The 19,467-nt window shown below is 60.8% G+C and overlaps 1 protein-coding gene across 10 annotated transcripts in view; it reads left to right on the top strand.

Moving 5' to 3' along the window:
- The window catches only part of GSE1 (Gse1 coiled-coil protein), a 500,278-nt gene that overhangs the window by 468,636 nt on the left and 12,175 nt on the right, over nucleotides 1–19,467 (top strand). For all 10 annotated transcript variants that reach the window (XM_055299775.2, XM_055299774.2, XM_055299777.2 and 7 more), the window contains 7 exons: nucleotides 5,021–5,220; nucleotides 10,855–11,027; nucleotides 11,372–11,569; nucleotides 12,297–12,488; nucleotides 12,924–13,228; nucleotides 13,843–14,170; nucleotides 17,700–18,319. In XM_055299775.2, coding sequence (XP_055155750.1) covers nucleotides 5,021–5,220; nucleotides 10,855–11,027; nucleotides 11,372–11,569; nucleotides 12,297–12,488; nucleotides 12,924–13,228; nucleotides 13,843–14,170; nucleotides 17,700–18,319 — 2,016 coding nt within the window. The remainder of the gene's footprint in view (nucleotides 1–5,020; nucleotides 5,221–10,854; nucleotides 11,028–11,371; nucleotides 11,570–12,296; nucleotides 12,489–12,923; nucleotides 13,229–13,842; nucleotides 14,171–17,699; nucleotides 18,320–19,467) is intronic.

A 19,467-nucleotide genomic window follows, 5' to 3' on the forward strand; every position in this document is an offset into this window, starting at 1 on the left:
CCTCTTCAGGGGGTGCCGGTGGTTTTTGCCTGGCGGCGTGGGCCTGAGCCTGGGTGGCTGACAGGTGCTGCTGTGGCGCTGCGGTCCTGTTTTCGCCCTCAGTACACTCCCCGGCTGACTTTGGGGTGTCAGCTGTTAATTACATCTGCCCATGGGCCTCAGCGCTAATCTTCGAGGTCAGACAGCAGAGGTGACGCGGACACGGGCTGCCTCTTGGCATCTCTAATCCGGATCCGTTTCATTGACTAACTCCTGGCTGAATACCGCCAGTTAATTACAGCAATCACAGACCTTCCTGCTCCAGCCACGCGGTGAGAATGAGGGTTCGAGGGCCAGGTGCCAGCCTCGCTAATGGGCCTGGCATTGTGGGGACATCGATCGAGGCTGAGCTGGCTGGTCTGATGAGTAGCACCCCCTAGCAGGGATTAGGCCTCTGAGTGTCAATGGCCTCCTCTGGCCCCAGACAAGACCCTGCCCCAGAGAAGCTCCCCTCCCCTCACCCACGCCTCTTACTTCCTCACCCACTGGTGCTTAGAAACGAGGCTCATTCAGAGACTCTGGAGTGGCGGCTGCCTTGGTCGTGGCAAGGGGTCTCTCTGGGAGGTGGGGTTCAGAGGGATGGGGCAGCGTGGGGTCTGGAGCCAGGCAGCTGCGGGTCTCTGTGCATCCCCTTATGGCATGGGCTATAAGGTTCTCCCCATTTGTAGAGTTGGGGTACAGAGAAGTCTGAGGTTCCTGGGGCTTGGCACGTGGTGGGGCTCGGAAGCCCCTGCTCCCAGCTCCCCACTCTCCGGTCCCCGGGGAAGACCCAGAGCGCACCCGCCATTGGCCCCAACTTTTCGCCTGGGTAGCAGGAGCCCGGATCGTGAGCTCTCGGCAGCCTCTGCCTGGGTGGGGTGGTGGCTCTTGGTGTGTTGGTTTTATTTCCTTTTTCAGCTCCAGAGCACAAATGTCCACATTTCCCCCACTCACAGCTACTGGAATCTAGACGGGAACACCCTGGGTTTGGGCCGGGTGCACAGAAGGGCTTCCCATGAAGAAGGGCGGTGAGGCAGGCGCAGTTACTCATGCCTGTAATGCCAGCACTGTGGGCAACCGAGGCGGGAGGATCGCTTGAGTCCAGGAGTTTGAGACCATCCTGGGCACCATAGCGAGACCTTGTGTCTACCAAAAAAAAAAAAAAAAATAGCCGGGCCTGGTGGCATGTGCCTTTAGTCCCCGCTCCTCCAGAGGCTGAGGTGGGAGGATCACTTGAATCCAGGAGGTTGAGGCTGCAGTGAGCTGTGATTGCACTACTGAACTCCAGCCCAGCCTGGGCAACAGAGTGAGATCCTGTCTCAAAAAAAAAAAGAGTGGTGGGCACAGTACTGTTGACAGTGGCCACAAGGTGAGCTCAGCCTGTATGCCACCAGCTGAGGGATGGACCAGTAAGGAGTGGGTGGACAGAGGCACACAGTGGACTGTCACTTAGCCGCGGGAAGGAGAGATTCTCTTAGGTGCTGCAATGTGGATGAGCCGTGAAAACACGGCTCCCAGTGAGAGGAGCCAGACAAGAAGGGCCACACGGTGGGATTCCCTTGATGTGAAGCCTCCGGAACAGGCCCCTCCTTAGGGGCGGAGAGCCGACGCGTGCGGGGCCTGGGGAGAGGGGAGTGGCTGCTCGTGGGTAGGGGGTTCCTTTTGGGGTGACGGAAATCCTCTGAAATGGATTGTGGTGATGGTCGCACAAGTCTGAACGTGCTAGAACCGTGGGGCCGTGCGCTGGGTGGGTGAGTCACGCGGGATGGAATCATAGCTGGGTGAATCTGTAACAGCTGAAACCCGAGAGCCATGGAGGCTCCATGGAAACTGCTTTACAGAAAGACCCTTTCCCTAGGTTTTGTGTGTTTTTCCCGAAAAACTTAAAGTGAACTTTTTCTCAAAATCTAAATACGTACAGAAAAGCAGCTAGACCGCCAGTGTCCAGAACGAACCCACAGATCAGCAGGGCTGAGGCCTGTTCTCCTGTCCCCACCCTCTGCCCCTGAGGTGAGGGGCGTGGTGCCCCGCCCTGCAGCCAGGTGTCCCTTCCTCAGGTCGATCTAGTAGCCCGCCAGCACAGTGCCCAGTCCCAGGGGTTGGCACAGCCGACTTGGGGTGGTGGAGTTCTCGAGTTGTGGGCAGTGGCTGGCTAGTCCATCCCGGGGTCTGAGGGTGGGTCACGCTTCAGGGGCAGCAGCCCTCAGCCTCACTCCCCACCTGGGTCAGGTCCTGGTGGGTGGGAGCGTGATGCGTTGGGGGCTTTGCCTTGGGCATTTCAGGGGTTGCTGGGGAGAATGTGAATGTGCCTCTGGGCTGCTCTGGGGCGTGGCCGATCTGGCTGGACTGAGTGTCTGCTGTGGGGCTGCCCTGTCCAGTTGTGCAGGTTGCACACAAGCCCAGAGAACCACATTAAAGAGGCCCAGATAGCGTTCTGCAGGAGACAGTGGACTTGCCCTGGGGACAGGGCAGCTGCCCCACCCCGAAGGAGCACCTTTTGGAGAGCAAAGCCCTGTTTCCACATCGGGATGCCTGTGGGGCTCTGCCTCCTGGTTACATCACTGTGGCCGCTTTGGCTGCCTGAGGCCTCCGTGCGCCCCCTGTAAGCAGCAGTTTTCTTTGGTGAATGTGCGTGTGCCCACTCCGGACACAGTGAAGGGGAGATGAGGCTGCTTCTGCCCCCGGAACCGAGGCCAGGTCTGAACAGAAGTCGGGCAGGATGCCGGGAGCTGATGGGCTGGGGTTCTCCTTCTGGAAAGGGCATCTGACCCCTGCTTCTACCATGCCCCGGGCTGCAGGTGCCTCCCAAGTGGGGCTTTTGCAAACAGAAGGTGCCCAGTTGTACCACACCTCCTCAGACGGCAGCATCTGTCCCCATGGGCCCAAGTGCAAGCTGGCACAGCCGCCGTGACACGGGGTCTGGGTGCCTGGACGCACGGTGCTGCTGGTGGGTGGACGTGTGCCTGTTCCTGCCGCAACCTGCTCCAGTGGACACTGTGCTGTGATATCATAGAATCCAGGGCCACCTCTGCGGCCTGCCTTGTTGGGGACATTGGCCTGTGCTGGACATCAGTTGGGTGCTGTGTGTGGCTCTTGGGGACAGAGATCTGCCTTGGGCCTGTGTCAGGGAAGGGGCTTAGGGAGGGTGAGCCAGACGCTGACCTGTGTACAAGTGCACAACTGTGTGAGCGGCACCAGGTCTCCCCCTTGCAGGCTGCAGGCCAGCTGGAGTCGGGGGTGTGAGTGTGCAGCCGTGCACCCCCTGGGCCTCGTCAGGCTGGGCAGGGTCTTGACTCCCAGGCAGCAGAGGTTCTGGAGCCCCAGGCCCAGGCCTCACTGGCAGCCCCAGCCTCTGGGGAGCTGCTGCGGCCTCGGTCACGGGGACTTGACCCCCACAACAAGGGGGTGGAGGCTCTGGAAGCGAGGCTGGTGCCTGCTTGGGGACAGGAGGACTCTTGGAGCAGGTGCCTTTGGACGTCCTCAGCCCCACCCCTGCCATCACACACTTGGTCCTCTTCTGACCTGGGTGGGAGACAGACAACAGAGGGGAGCCCTGGTGTGAGATGGAGGAAGCCCCTCCTTTAGGGCCTGGGAACACTCCTCCCTGTCCTCCCCCGTCCAAACCCCTGCTGCACCTGCAGATGGGCCGGGGTGGCCCTGCCCGTCCATGCCTCCTGCCCTTGGGGTATCCTCTTGGCTATAGCCACCAGTCACCCAGGCCCGAAGCCCTCCTGCCTGCCCTGCGCCCTCCCCCTGCTGCCAGCGGGGCTGCAGCCACCCATTCTCCCATGCCCACGGCGTCTTGGGGGCTGAGGGGTTCTTTCTGAGGCGATGGGCGAGTGCTGGGGTAGGTCGTGGTGGTGGCTGTAAACAGCGAACCTAGGCAGACTTCCTAATGGGTGCCCTTAAGGATAGTGAATTATATCTCAGTTTCTGAAATTTAAAAATAAATGGATCTTTTCAAGAAACTCCCCCAGGGTCAACGTGGGTCACCCTGAGTGGCTGCCATTTGAGCTTCCTCAGCCACCACCGCACTGCGTCCCTGCTTGGCTGGGCCCCGTAGAGGGGTTCTAACCACTTTTTTTGTTTTGAGACGAAGTCTCGCGCTGTCACCAGGCTGGAGTGTAGCAGCGCAATCTCTGCTCACCACAACGTCCGCCTCCCGAGTAGCAGGGACTACAGGCGCCTGCCACCACGCTTGGCTAATATTTGTATTTTTAGTAGAGACAGGGTTTCACCATGTTGGCCGGGATGGTCTCGATCTCCTGACCTCGTGATCCGCCCGCCTCGGCCTCCCAAAGTGCTGGGATTACAGGAGTGAGCCACTGCGACCGGCCAGTGCTGACCACTTCTTATGTTTGTTCCCTGCCGCGCTCCAGCCCCATGTCTCCCCTGCTTGACGGGAGCCCCCGGAGGGGGCATCTTTTGCTGTGACTCCCCCAAGCACATAGGGGCTCCCTGGGAAGACTCAGAGGCTTGGGGTCTCTGCTGCTCACATGTGGAGCTGCATCTCGGTGGGGCAGGGTGCGTGGCCCAGCTGGCCTGTGTGTCCCGGGATGTCCACAGGCCCCTGGCTCACGACACCTCCTAGAAACACGTGTGTTCTCTAACTTTGGGGCTCCATGTCTGTCCCGGAAGGTGCTGCTTTCGTCTCTCACTCAGGGACGTCAGGCACTGGACCTGCCCACCCTGCCCAGGCTCCTCCTGTCTGGTGGCGGTGGGCGGCCCTGGGCACCAGAGCATCTGTGCTTTGTGCCACGTGACCGGGGCCTGTGGGGCAAAGGAATAGGGAGTGCTCGGGGTAGACTGAGCTGCTGACCTGATCGGGCCTCAGGAGGGGTGTCTTCTGCCTTCCTGTCTTGGGTGGGGGCCCACGAGGCTGGTAGACCTGGTGCTCTGGGGGCCTCACTTGGGGCAGGGGGGCAGCTGGAGCCCAGGTCCCCAGCTGGCACCGCAAGCGGCTGTCACCGCGGCTCTCAGGCCACCGTCTTCTCCTCCACAGGGTCCTCACTGAGCAGCGAGTCGTCCCCCGTGTCCTCTCCGGCCACCAACCACAGCTCCCCCGCCAGCACACCCAAGCGCGTGCCCATGGGTCCTATCATTGTCCCCCCCGGGGGCCACAGCGTGCCCAGCACACCCCCCGTGGTGACCATCGCTCCAACCAAAACCGTCAATGGCGTCTGGAGGAGTGAGAGCCGGCAGGTGAGTGGGGCGGGGCAGGGAGCCCAGCGTCCTCTAAGTGGGGAGGCTGGATTCAGGCATCCGTTGGGGGCTCTGGAGCTTTCGAGGTTGAGTTTACATTCCAAAGACACTCCCTCCCCCACCCCCCCACCCCCGAGTTTCCGTCTCCTTCCCTGCAACGTGAGGGTGACAGCGGCACCCTCCTGGAGGCCCTGTGCGGGTGAGTACATCGGCCCATTCATCAGGCTGTCAGAAGAAACCACCCACTGGGGGTGTCCCGTTATTTTCTCCAGTTCTGGAGGCCACAAGTTCACAATCTGGGGGCCGGCAGGGCTCGTTTCCCCAGAGGCCTCTCCTGGGTCGCTGGTGGCTGCCTTCTCCCTGGGTCGTCTGTGGTGTCTCCGTGTCTGGGTCCTGATCTCCTCTTCTCATAAGGACGCCAGTCAGTTGGTTTAGCGCCCACCCTAATGTCCTTATTCTCATTTAGTCACCTCTTTAAAGACCGTGTCTCCAAATGCAGTTCCGTCCTGAGGCCCTGGCCGTCGGGGCTCTAACACGGATTTGGGCGGGGGTGGGAGTCCAGTTCAAGCTGTGACACCGTCGAGCCGTAAAGTGGTGTTTGCACGCTGACACCCGGCAAACTAGCTCTGACTGTCACGGTCTATGAACTGAACAAAGAATTGAGGTAGGAAAGATATCAGCCCAGACGCTATCAGAACAAGACATCTGGGGGTGTGTTTTGGGGCTCCCAGCAGTGGTCTCTCCCCAAGTTTTCGGGGCTCCTTATGTCTGTGGGCCCCTCGCTCTGTACTGGGGCCTGCCTGTGTGGAAGGAGCTGGCACTGGGAGCTGCTCTTCTGCCCCTGCTTGGGGCCTGCGTGCCCTCAGGTGGCTACCTGCAGCTCTCCTGGCCTCCTACCCCTGGCGCACAGCCTGGAGTGGGCCCTTCCTAATTAAGAACGATTCTCGGGCTGCTGTCGCCTGGACTTTTCTGCTGAGTTCCCAGAGGGGCAGCCCCACTTAGAAATACTAATTAAACCACAAAGAAGGCGGGGAGGAGGGGAGAGTGGCTCTTCCCTGTACCAGTTCTCTCCCCCAGGGGGACATGGGTATAGAAGCCACCTGGTCATCATCAGGGCCTGTCTGTCCTCTATCCCCAGAGGCGTGGGAAGGGAGCCAGCCTCAGTCCACAGGTGACAGCCCCTGGGCAGGCCCTGATCCAGGGTCCCAGTGGGGATCCCTGGGAGCTCTGGACTGGGACCCCCGGGGCCTGAGGTTGCCTCTGCTTCCTTTCACGCCTTCCCTGGCCGAGGGGACAAACCTGCCCGGGGTCCTCACCTTGCTGGACCTCCTCTGCCCCCGAAGCCTCTCTTAGTTTCACTCATCCTCATGCGAGGTCTGGAGATGGAGGGGCAGGGCGTGGCCTGGAGGGTGGACCCTGGCCAGAGGGGCCTCCATCCCCCGCAGGGCTTGCAGCAGCCCGTGGCGGCCCTGGTCCTGGTTTGAAGGGAGGATGAGGGAGTTGTTACCAGCTCCGCTGCCTCCAGAGGCCACCCCCCAGGGCCAGCCTTGACCCCAAGGGGCCCTGAATCACCTGACTCAAACAGCTGAGGCTCCTTGCGCCCCACTGGTGGGACCTGGCTGCTGGTGCCACCGCCCGCAGCTCAAGGGAGGCCGCTTCCCTGCCCCAGCCTGGACCAGGAGCCTCTACCAGCCAGGACCCTGCACCCAGTCACTGCCTTGACCCTGACAAGAGCTCCTGGCCTAGACCCAGGACGCCTCGAGGGGATTCCAGCGCCTTTCCTGGCGACTCCGCCGCTCTGAGCTGGTCCCTCCTCGGAGGGTCCTTACCGCCTCGGGAACATTGAGCAACCCCAGAGCAGAGCAGGGGCGCGACAGATCCGCTCCAGCAGTTTACCACCGCTGCGCTTAATGGAACACGGTGCCACCAGGGAAGGCGCGGGGCCGGGAGCTGGATTAGCAGGTGATGTACGGAGAGGCTCCTCACTCGGGCACAGAGGCTCAGCCGGGAATTTAATCCTCTCGGAGCGGGGAGGTGGAGAGAGGATTCCCCTCCCACCCCGCCCAGAGCTGTGGCCATGAGTCCTTAGGGGTCTCCGAGGCTGCAGATGCAGGCAGGAGCTGCCAGGCCGGAGGCTTTTCGGCCCCTTGTCGAGGTCACCCCTCTCTCCCAGGTAGTGGGAGCTGCGAGAGAACAAATGAGATGAAAAAGCCTATTTTAAAGCTAACAGGGCACGTGCTGCCTGTCTGACTATGGAACCCTTGCTCTAATCACTGGAGAATGACGGATTTGCCTCCTCTCCTCCCCCTCCTCCCCCTCCCCCTTCGCTCCCTCCCCCCCTCCTCCCCCTCCCCCTTCACTTCCCCCTCCCCCTCTGCTCCCTCCTCCCCCTCCGCCTCCGCTCCCTCTCCCCCTCCGCTCCCTCCTCCCCCTCGCCCTCTGCTCCCTCCTCCCCCTCCCCCTCTGCTCCCTCCTCCCCCTCCCCCTTCTCCTCTGCCCCTCCTCTCCCTTCTTTCTTTCATCAGTGCAGCTGCGGCTGCAGCCGCTGTTCAGAAATGAAAAGCTGCCCACAGATGCGCCCTGATGCATCTGTCTGTGGATACGGCAGTGAGACCCCGGCTGCCGCTATCGGGGTGCCTTTGGGGTAGCTGCCGAGCCTGCCGAGCCTTGCCTGGGTGGGCGGCAGCCCTGTGCGTCACTCCAGGCCCCGCTGACCTAGTTCCCAGGTGTCTGTGCCAGGGTTGGCTGGGCGCCAGCCAGACGGAAGCCACAGACGTGTGGGTCTGGCTCGCTGGGCCCCTACCCCACCTGCTGGCCGCCCCCCAGCCTCCCGGACTCCCTGTTTGTCCTCAGCCAGGCCAGGAAGGTGCCATCTGGTCTGCGAGCAGGGCTTTGTCCTTGGCTGAGGGGAGAAGGGGTTCAAGGGCCGTGTCTGGGCCGGGGACAGGCCCCTCCTTGTGGCGGGGCAGCTGGGGCCCTGTGCTCTGCCGTTTGACCCGGCCCACGGCGCGGGCAGCATGAGGAGGAGGGCAGCAGGCCTGGGCTGTCGGCAGCTTCTCCCTGGGTGCTGTCCTCAGGTCGAGGTCTGTCCTCCAGCCCTCTTCTGACTCTGGCCACCCAGGGCTGGGTGATGATTGAACCCCCTGGCCGTCGTGTCCCTCCTGCCCTGGAGGCCTCACCACCAGCCTGGGAGGGGGAGTCCAGGTCCCCTGGGTGCCTGAGCAGGCGAGGCCCGTGTTCTGGGCATCCAGAGACCCGCTAGCTTTGGGCCTGGTGTTCATTGGGGTGCTACCTGGATGCCGGGGGGCCAGGGGCCACTCCATCTCCTTCACTCCATCCCAGACCCTGGGAACCGGGTGTCTCTTTCCTCATGCTCCATTCCTCAGATGTTTGGACCTATGCCAGGTAGGGTAGGGGTGTGAGGCAGGATCTAGAAGCCCAGCCTGGAAATGGCCTCATGGAGCTGGGGTAGGCGGGCAAACCTGGCAACGCACCTGCCATGTCCGGGCCTCCACCCTGCTGGTGCGTTCCCCACATGCCCATGCACAGCTGTGCCATCAACTCCACTGCCCTGAGTCCCCCGCATGCCCGTTCATAGCTGTGCCATGAACTCCGCTGCCCTCTGAGCAGGTACTGTGACAGGCATATGCCATTGATGTGTGCACGAGGTACGACAGGATGGCCGGGTCTCCCAAGGTCAGGTTGGCCCCTCAGCCACTCCCCCACTACCCCGGTTGCTGACACCGGCTGGAGACCCCAAGGCCAGGCGCTGGCCCCTCAATAGGAAGTTCCCGGCCCCACACAGGGCATCAGTGCCCGTGTGTACCTCCTACCCTTGAGACCAGCACCCTGGAAGGGCAGGTCAGAGGTGAACCCAGGAGGACCGGACAGAGAAGGGGGGGCCGGGGCTCAGCCCACGGGAAGGGAGCAGATGCTGCCTCTCATTGAAGATTCCAGGCGGTGGCGGCGGCTCCTCCAATTAATCCTTGCTGACTGTCTCCTGGGGCGTGGAGAGTGGGGAGGCGCCGGCCGGGGCTGCCTGCACTGCCTCTGCGCGGGTGCCATGTGCTGCTGCCGGGTCACCGTCTGCCGCCATGAAGATGGATGGGCCCAGAAAGAGGGGCTGGTGGGTCAGGGACACAGGCACGGCCCCTGGCAGACAGATGCCTCTCCATGGTGGGGCAGGTCTCAGAGCCTCTGGGCCATCATTCCTGCTGATTTTGTGGGGAGACGGCCACGGCCTCATTGTTTTTTGGGTGTTTGGCATTTTGTGGTTCAGGGAGGCAGATAGTGGCTGGTGCTTTCAGGAGCACTGCCCGCTGATCAGCAGTCATTACCTGACATGGCCACATGGAACCTGAGGAAGGGCCAGGTTCCTGTGGCTCTGCATCCCTGGGAAGCTCAGAGGGGCCAGCGTGGCCATGGCTTTCAGACACCCCCAGGTCAGGGTAAGGCCTGGGCAGGGCTGTCCCCACATGGGGAAGATGCTGAGGCTGAGAGCGGCTGCCCAGTGACAGAGTGATGCCTGGGTTGGCAGCTATCCAGAGCACAGCCCCCGTCTGGGCCGCTCTGAGGCTTGCTCCCCCTCCCCCCGCCTCCCCCTTCCCCCGCCTCCCCCTGCCTCCCCCTTCCCCCGCCTCCCCCTGCCTCCCCCTTCCCCCGCCTCCCCCTTAGTCGCACGAATAACAGGAACAAGCAGGGCCTTTTCATGCTCTGGTTTCTCCGGGCTGGACCCCGCGTGGATGGGTGTGTGGGGCAGCCTCTGCGTGGCTAGGGGTGGCGTGGCCTATCCTTGAACGTGGCAGGGACCTCAGCCCGGAAGGTGGGCTTTGGCCACTGCCGCCTCCTGCTTTGTGCCTGGAGCAGACCCCTTATCTGAGTCCTCTGGGCCACCTTCCCAGTTACGCCCAGGTCCACTGTCTGTCCAGGAGCCTGGGACAGGCGAGCTGTCGCCTTCCCTGCCCCACCGTGTGTGTGAAGGCCAGTACCCCAGCTGGCCAGTCAGGGCCCAGCTGCTGCCTGTTCTGGTGGGCTCCAGGGCCAGGGCCACCCCAGGAGGTGGTTGGGGGCAGACCAGCACCTTCAGCCCGGGGGCAGTGCCAGCTTCCTTTGGCCCCTGTCCTCCACGTGGGCACTGGGGCCAGGACATCTGAGGTCAGGTGGGCAGCTGTCAGTGCAGTGGTCGTGTTGGCTACATCGTGGCACTCGCTTCACGGCGTGCTGGGTGCCAACAGTGTCTGCTTCCCCGGGTGTGTGTCTGGTGTGATCTTCGGATGTCCACGCCAGGAGGTCCGTGGAGGCAGGAGCCCCTGCCGCCCTGCATCCTTCACCTGTGCACATTGTGGTTCTTGAGGGTTCTAGTTCTTCTGCTGGACTGAGGAGGCCCAGGGAGGGAGACAGACCCCGAGATGCACTTCACTTCACTCCAGACCTGTCGGAGCCACATCCGCTTCCTTACGGTTCTGCTTCCCATGCCACATGCACCATGTTTTGTGTAGAAAGCCTTAGGGAAAGGATGTTTCTGGAACATGAACTAAATCTAGCGCTTTCCCGTGAGTCAGGAGACCTGGCTCTGTCCTGTGGGCAGTGGCCTCTACCAGGCTCCCGCCCTGACCGGATGCTCTCGTCCCGCAGGATGCCGGCTCCAGGAGCAGCAGTGGAGGTCGGGAACGCCTCGTTGTGGAGCCCCCGCTCCCCCAGGAGAAGGCAGGGGGCCCAGCCATCCCGTCGCACCTGCTCAGCACCCCCTACCCCTTCGGCCTCTCCCCCAGCTCAGTTGTGCAGGATTCCCGCTTCCCGCCACTCAAGTAAGTTGGTCGGCGGGGACTTCGGTGAGGCGGCCAGGTGGGGACACAAGTGCTCAGGGTCTGGGTCCCCAGGCAGCCTGCGGTCTGCACAGATGAGGGTGTGCCTGCCAGATGGTCGTCGGCCACTCAGTCGTGGGGATTGCAGCCCTGTCTGTGCCCCTTCACACTGAGGTGGCAGTGGCAGCTCGCTCCCGCCGCTGCTTAAGCCCCGTCCTCGTTCTGGGTGCCAGGAGTCTGGGTGCCGACTGAGCGCCAAGGGTGATGCAGGGAGGTTAGCCATCCCCCTACGCAGGAGCAGGTCTCCACTCACCTGTCCCCACTTTGTCCACTATCCCTGCCTGTAGCCTCCAGCGGCCTGTGCACCACGTGGTGCCCCCCAGCACCGTGACCGAGGACTACCTGAGAAGCTTCCGGCCCTACCACACCACTGACGACCTCCGCATGTCCTCACTGCCTCCCCTCAGCCTGGACCCGGCCACTGCTGCAGCCTACTACCATCCCAGCTACCTGGCCCCACACCCCTTCCCCCACCCGGCCTTCAGGTGAGGCATCCCCCACGTGTCCTCTCCTCTAGGTGCTGATCTGTTCCTGGCAAGATGGAACCTGGCAGGGAAGGTGTTTCTTAACGACCTGGGAGCCAGGCTCCCAGGGGAGTGTTTAGAGTAGCCCCTGAAATCGTCCCCAGCTTTGAGCCCAAATTCAGCCCTGATGGCCCATTAGGGGTCCCCTCCTGGTAGACAGTCCCCCTTGGTGACTGTGCTGTCATCCCTGGCTCCTCCTATTCTCATTGGGGGGTCCACTGACAGCAAGTCACTGTTGAGAGAGCAGGGCTTTGCCCGTGGGAGAGGCGATGCTTTGCCGTGTAGCAGGAGACCCCGGTGGCACTGTGGCATGGCCTGGGTCCGTGGAGAATCTCTGCCCATCCTAGTCAGAGGGGCCTGTAGTCATGACATGGACCACCCCACGTCAGGGCAGACCAGCCTGCTGGCCAGCCTTGGAAGGGCCTGGGCACTTGACCACTGTGTGCTGGTCTGGCTGAGCCGAGGGAGGTGGCAAGCGGCGTCCTGAACCCCAAGCTATCAGCACCTAGCAGCCTCCGGCATTAAGGGGCTTTGGGGCTAGCAGCAGGCATGGTCTTCATCCCCAGCCATTTTGTCACGTTCCCCACGCTCAGGCAGGTGTGTGTACCTGGCTGAGACACACCTGTCGACAGGGCTGGGTCTTCCCCTTGGTTTATTTGCTGCTCACAGCCTTGTCTTCTCTGCACAGGATGGACGACTCCTACTGCCTGTCTGCCCTGAGGTCCCCGTTCTACCCCATCCCCACCCCTGGCTCCCTGCCTCCGCTGCACCCATCAGCGATGCACCTCCACCTCTCCGGGGTCCGCTACCCCCCCGAACTCTCCCACTCATCCCTGGCAGCACTGCACTCGGAGCGCATGTCCGGTCTCAGTGCGGAGAGGTAAGTGCATCTCGGGCCAAGGAGCCCCTCTGCCCTCCCTGTCCCTTGACGGCAGCTGGGCAGAAAGCCTGGGCTGGAACCTGACTGGACTCCTTGGCCATGCGTGTCCTCACAGTTTGTCCACCTGCCAAATGGGACAATGATTGTTCAGGCTTTGCTGTGAAATAGCACCTGTCTCGGTAGCCGTGGTCTCCTGCAGTAAACCTGCAGGCCGAGGAGCTCTCGGGGGTGCTTGGGCATTTTGTAAGTCGCTTTGATTGTATGGACCTTAAGTTCTTCCTGCACCAGTGAAACCCTGCTCACCTCCCGTGACTATTCGGATTACTGCCCTGGTTCGTTCCTGGTTATGCTTTTTAAGGGCCTGCCCCAGGTCCCTCTCTTGCTCCTGGTGCAGCAGAGCCCCCAAGAGCCCCCGACTCTTTCCACATGCTGCAGGCTGCAGATGGACGAGGAGCTAAGGCGGGAGAGGGAGCGTGAGCGTGAGCGTGAGGCTGACCGCGAGCGGGAGAAGGAACGTGAGCGCGAACGTGAGAAGGAGCGCGAGCAAGAGAAGGAGCGTGAGCGTGAGAAGGAGCGCGAGCTGGAGCGCCAGCGGGAACAGCGGGCCCGGGAGAAGGAGCTGCTGGCCGCCAAGGCCCTGGAGCCCACCTTCCTGCCCGTGGCCGAGCTGCATGGGCTGCGTGGCCATGCCACTGAGGAGCGGGGCAAGCCCTCGGAGCAACTGACCCCAACCCGAGCAGGTACCTGGGCGTGGGTGGGCTGTGCTGGGCAAGGTCTCAGCCACCCGTAGGGAGGAGCCCTGAATTGCAGCACATGCCGGCTGCCGTGGTGTAAATGTTCCCCAGCTGAGTTCACCCTAAAAGCGTGGCATGGCTGAACACGGAGTAGGGAGCAGAGGCTCACTGGCACACGATATAGACATAGTGGATGTAGATGACCCCAGGAGGACAGTTGGGAAATGTAGCTGGGGCATTAGGAACGGATAAGTTTTGAGTGCTTTGTTGATTTTATTTTCCGGTAAGTTTACGAAACAATTGTCTAGTAATAACAACCAGCTTTTGCGTGTTTCCCGGAAATTTAATAGTCTGCTCTTTGAGCCAGTGCGAGCTGGCTCTGGCACCGCACTGGCTGGGCAAGAGTTGTGCCAGCCAGCCACAGAGCATTTCCTTCCAGGGACAAGACATGGTTCTTGAAAGCTCCCTTAGGGCCCCTTTTGAATATCTTGGTTCCGGCTGCGGGAAGAACCCTTTGGAAGGGTTCTGGTTTCTCTGGGCAGTTGTGTGAGAGAGGATGGGGAGGGAGCATGCTGTCCCACGGTGGCTGAGACCCTGCTTGACCGCGTTTCCCCCCACAGAGAAGCTGAAGGATGCCGGCCTGCAGGCGCCCAAGCCCGTGCAACACCCCCTGCATCCGGTGCCTGCCCCACACCACACAGTGCCCAGCCTCATCTCCAACCATGGCATCTTCTCTCTGCCTAGCAGCAGTGCTGCCACAGCCCTGCTGATCCAGCGCACCAATGAGGAGGAGAAGTGGCTGGCGCGGCAGCGGCGGCTGCGGCAGGAGAAGGAGGACCGGCAGTCTCAGGTGTCGGAGTTCCGGCAGCAGGTGCTGGAGCAGCACCTGGACATGGGCCGGCCCCCGGTGCCGGCGGAGGCAGAGCACAGGCCGGAGAGCACCACCAGGTGAGTGAGCCCCAGGAAGGAAGGAGGGATGAACCTTCACTTTCCGATTTGTTCGGTGTGTATTGAGCACCTTCTGTTTGCACGACATCCTGCCCCAGCATTTCTGCCTGCCCCTTTCATTTCTGTTCTTTCATCTTCACGTTATAATGCCTGTGTTGCCTGTGGGGAAGCTGAGACTGAGGAAGAAAATGGATTGCTCAAAGGTATCCCCACCAGTAAGTAAAGAGACCAATCAAGTCCATGTTGAGATCCAGGGCACTACACACGCACCCTGACCTAGTTCCCAGGAGGCCACTCACAGCAGATGAAGAGTGCAAGGTGGAAGCTTTAATTACTAATAATACCTCTTCTCTCCACCTTCCTCTGCTTTTGAGCCTGGACTTCTTTTTTAACAAGAAGGGGACAGCTTTTGATTTTAAGGGAAAAAAATGAGTTTTATTGCTTTTGTATTGATAGTAAAACACATGCCCGTTTTCTAGCCCTTTATGAAAGCATTTCCCAGGAATCTGTGTGGTGGTCCCTCGGACCCCGGCTGCAGACACAGGTCTTATGAGCTGGCCCTAGTGCGCCCAGGCCTCCCTGCTCCTGCCTGCCCTGGGATTCCTGCCTTGGGGCTGTGCTGGTCCCAGGCCCCCATGTCATATACCCCCAGGGCTCACTCTGAAGGGCTGAGCGAAGACCATCAGCCAGAGTTGGTGGGGATGACCTGCCAGGCTTCCATAGCTCTGCTCCAGGCCCAGCTCAGGGACCTAGGGACACTGCTTCTGTTCCCTGAGCCTCATTTTCCTCAGCTGTCCACAAAGGAGGGCTGGGTAGGATGATTCCTGAGTATCTTTCTAGCTCTCAAGGCTGTGGTGCTTTCCTGGGATAAGAAACCCTTGGGTTCTGGGACGGAAGCGTGTTGTGGTTTAAAATCTGTCCTCCCTTCTGGCCGGCCTCCGTTATCCAGTAGGGCAGTGAGGGAATGCGCCCCCGCTGATCAGGGATGACTGGGAGTGACTGTCACCAGGCCACAGCTAAGTCTCCCCGGGCTCACACTGCCCGGCACGGCCGAAGTGAGATCCCTTCTGCCTCTCCCAGCCCCCGTCCCTGAGGCCTCTCAGGCTCAGCCTTGCCTACTACCCAGAGAACTGAGGGCAGCCAGCACCTACCTGGCATGGCCTGATAACATCAGGGTGCCTTGACTCCTGTAGGCATCTTCTTCCTCAGGGCTCCCCAGGGCCCCAGCACAGGTGCTGTGACTTTGCCTACCCATGGACTGCTTCCAGCCAGCGTAGCTGCCCCATTAGGACCTGGGGCATGATGGGAAGCAGGGCCTGGCCAGGGCCTGGTCTCCCCTGGCTGCAGTGGTTCCCCTGTGGCCGGCTGTACATGTGGCCTTACAGCACTGTGAACTCGGGGGCCTGACAGGGCCCTCATGCTCCATGCTAGAAAACTGTTCAGTGCTTGGTGTGGCGCATGAAATATTTATTCTCCTGCAGGTTTTATTCCTTTGCTGTTTACTTACACAGCTTCTTCCTGTGGTTCCCTGTTGGGTTCTGCTAAGAGGGATAGCAGCATCGGGTTTGTCCCTTGGCCTGGAGTCTGGAATAACTAGGGAGAGCCTCGGTGGCTGTGTTTAAACGGGGCCCCCCGGGCAGGCTAGAGATCCCTGAGCCTGGCCATGTGCCTGCTGCGGCCTCTGCCTCTTCCTTCCCCTCATGCTTTGCCCAGGGTCACTGCGCAGTATTGGTCCAGACATCCTGTGAGTATATCTCCCTTTAAAAAAAAGAAAGATAGCCAGGCACAGTGACACATGCCTATGGGCCCAGTTACTCTGGAGGCTGAGATGGGATGATCGCTTGAGCCCAGGAGTTCTCGGCTGTAGTGTACTGTACCCACTGGGTGTCCAGGCTAAGTCCAGCACCAATATGGTGACCTCCTGGGAGCGGGGGACCACCAGGTTGCCTAAGGAGGGGTGAACCAGGACAGGTCGGAAATGAAGCATGTCAAAAGTCCCGCGCTGATCAGTAGTGGGATTGCTCCTGTACATAGCCACTGCACTCCAGCCTGGGTAACACAGCGAGACCCGTCTCTCAAAAATAAGCTGCAAAAACAATACTAAAAATAGCCCTTTGAGTAGATTAAATCTTGTTTTAATTGCACTGAGGAAACAAGCCATTTAGTGCAACTAAGGGGCAGCTTCTTGTTTAATGGAAGGGTTCTGATGTTAGAAATCCCTTCTTTCCCTCCCTGCCTCAGCAGGCCTTAGCCTGGGTCCTTGAAGATACTTTGAGGCCTCTGCCACAGGCCTCTTAGGGTCGCTGCAGTTGTGACAGGGGCCACTGGGGGGCAGTCTCGGCACAGGCCCCATCCTGACTGGGAGGATCTTCATTTCACAGCGGGTTTGGCCCTGGCTGGGCAGACCCTGGAAGGTTGTCTTGTGGCTGCCTTTGGGGACAGCCGGGAGGGAGGAGTACTGGCCCTGTGAAGGTGGCCAGCCTGCCCTGTGTTATGTGTCCCTACCAGGCACAGCAGGAGAGGGTGCTGGTGGCAGGGCCACAGCCCAGTATATACAGTGGGTTTCCCCATGGAAAGAGGATGAGCGCTTGCCCTTAGGGGAATTCACGCAACTAGGTGGGAAAATGGACTGAAACTGGATCTGTCCCGGGCCCGAGAGGGTCTCTGCCTTCCCTAGCAGCTTAGGCTGGGAGCCTCCCTGTCTTCTTGGACCACCTGCACACACCTGTCACAGGTGTTGGAGGGCCAGGCGCGGTGGCTCACTCCTGTAATCCCAGCACTTTGGGAGGCCAAGGCAGGTGGATCACTTGAGGTCAGGAATTCAAGACCAGCCTGGCCAACATAGTGAAAACTCTATCTCTACTCAATGGGAAAAATTAGTAGCTGGGCGTAGTGGCTCATGCCTGTAATCCCAGCTACTCGGGAGGCTGAAGCTGGAGAACCACTTGAACCCGGTAGGCGGAGCCTGCAGTAAGCCGAGCTTGCCCCACTGCACTCCTGCCTGGGTGACAGAGTGAGTCTTTTTTTTTTTTTTTTGAGACGGAGTCTTGCTGTGTCGCCTAGGCTGGAGTGCAATGGCACGGTCTCAGCTCACTGCAACCTCCGCCTCCTGGGTTCAAGTAATTCTCCTGCCTCAGCCTCTGGAGTAGCTGGGATTACAGGCGCCCGCCACCATGCCTGGCTAATTTATGTATTTTTAGTAGAGATGGGGTTTCACCATGTTGGCCAGGCTGGTCTCGAACTGCTGACCTCGTGATCCGCCCTCCTCAGCCTCCCAAAGTGCTGAGATTACAGGCATGAGCCACTGCACCCGGCCAAGTCTTGAAAGAAAAAGGAAAAGAGAAAATGAAAGACAGAAACGATGATCCTTGGGGTGGAGTGTGTGCCCCCTCCCTGCAGCCCCGCTGGCACTGGCTCTCTAAGGAGCTGTGCCATCTGTGTCATCTTAGGAGCGGCAGGCAGCCAGGGAAGCCTGTGGGTGGCTGAAGGGTCTTTTCTTCTTGACTGACTGGTTGGTTTCACTCCCTAGGCCAGGACCAAACCGTCACGAGCCAGGTGGCCGTGACCCTCCGCAGCACTTTGGGGGGCCACCACCTCTGATTTCGCCCAAGCCCCAGCTCCATGCTGCACCCACGGCCCTCTGGAACCCCGTGTCCCTGATGGACAATACCTTGGAGACACGGCGGGCCGAGAGCCACTCTCTGCACAGCCACACGGCTGCATTTGAGCCAAGCCGCCAGGCAGCTGTGCCGCTGGTGAAGGTGGAGCGGGTCTTCTGCTCGGAGAAAGCAGAGGAGGGGCCACGGAAGCGTGAGCCTGCCCCTCTGGACAAGTACCAGCCACCTCCGCCGCCACCACGAGAGGGAGGGAGCCTAGAGCACCAGCCCTTCCCGCCCGGGCCTGGGCCCTTCCTGGCTGAGCTCGAGAAGTCCACCCAGACCATCCTGGGCCAGCAGCGGGCCTCCCTCCCACAGGCGGCCACCTTCGGGGAGCTCAGCGGACCCCTGAAGCCTGGCTCACCCTACCGGCCCCCAGCGCCACGGGCCCCCGACCCTGCCTACATCTATGATGAGTTCCTGCAGCAGCGCCGGAGGCTGGTCAGCAAGCTGGACCTGGAGGAGCGCAGGCGGCGGGAGGCCCAGGAGAAAGGTCTGCCTCCCCGCGGGCCCCGACCTGCTCAGGGAGAGCCACGCAGTGGGGACGGGGAGCCTGCATGCCAGCCACCTGCCCCTCTCTCCGTCCACTCCTGCTTTCTGCCTGGGGTAGTCCCAGGCCCCAGGTGGCAAGTGCACTGGCTTCTGTGTAGCAGCATGACACCCTTGTAGGGGAGGCAGATCCTAGTCCCTGTGCCTGTCCTGCCTCAATGCAAATTGTCCCAAAAAGCCAAATCAAAGCCCGCCTGTAAAGATAGTTCCGCAGACAAGCACGATGAATAAGTGATGAGTGGAGGCTAATAAGATAGTTTTAAATATTAATAGTGCAGCATAACAGAGCTGGCCTGGGCTCAGCGGGGGCTCTATATACAGGGCTGCTGTCACCAGCTGCAGCAGGTGGGCCAGGGGGTGAGGACGCAGCAGCTGGCACAGTCCCAGGTCAGGGTAGGAGGAGGTCAGGCACTTCATTCTTATTTCTGCTTGGGGTGGGGAGTCCTTAGCCAGCAGCTCCCCAAGTTCTCCAGAGAGCCAGGAAGAGCAACCAAGCAGGCTGGGGTGTGAGGAGGGGAGCAGGGGCTCCAGCCCAGTTTCCTTCCTGATGCTGAACACTCAGGTCCTGTCCAGTGCTGAGCTCAGCCTCCTCTTCACTACAAGCTGGGGCACAGGCAGTCTCCCTGGTTGTTGGTCTAGGCTGGATGGAGGGCCCAGCCAAGTTTCTCTCCCCTACTCACTTTGTAAAGGAGGAGGGAGATATCCCAGTGCCCCTGGGCAGGGGCTCTATTGTTCTCTGTGCCTTAGAGAGCTCAGGCCTGTGTGTGCTTGTCCCCTCCCAGGAGATGGACTCAGATGGCCACAGCATGGGGGAGTGCGTATGCACAAGCAGCCCTGTGTTGCCGTGGACACAGCCCCAGGCCTGTGTGATGAATGGTTCCCTGCCAGGGGGAGGAGGGAAGTCTTGTTAGCCCAGGGGACCACCCAGCCACTTGGAGGCCACTGGGAGCCATGGATCCCAGGGAAGCCTAGTGTCTCTGGTCCTACAGAGCCCCAGGACTGGGTTAATGTTGGTTTCCACCTGGGTTGAAAGGAACTGGCCTTTAGGGTGTTCATGTGTCAGCAGGCTTGGCCTGATAGGTGATCTGCACA

Source organism: Symphalangus syndactylus, chromosome 11, assembly GCF_028878055.3.
Source record: "Symphalangus syndactylus isolate Jambi chromosome 11, NHGRI_mSymSyn1-v2.1_pri, whole genome shotgun sequence".
Taxonomy (NCBI): Eukaryota; Metazoa; Chordata; class Mammalia; order Primates; family Hylobatidae; genus Symphalangus; species Symphalangus syndactylus.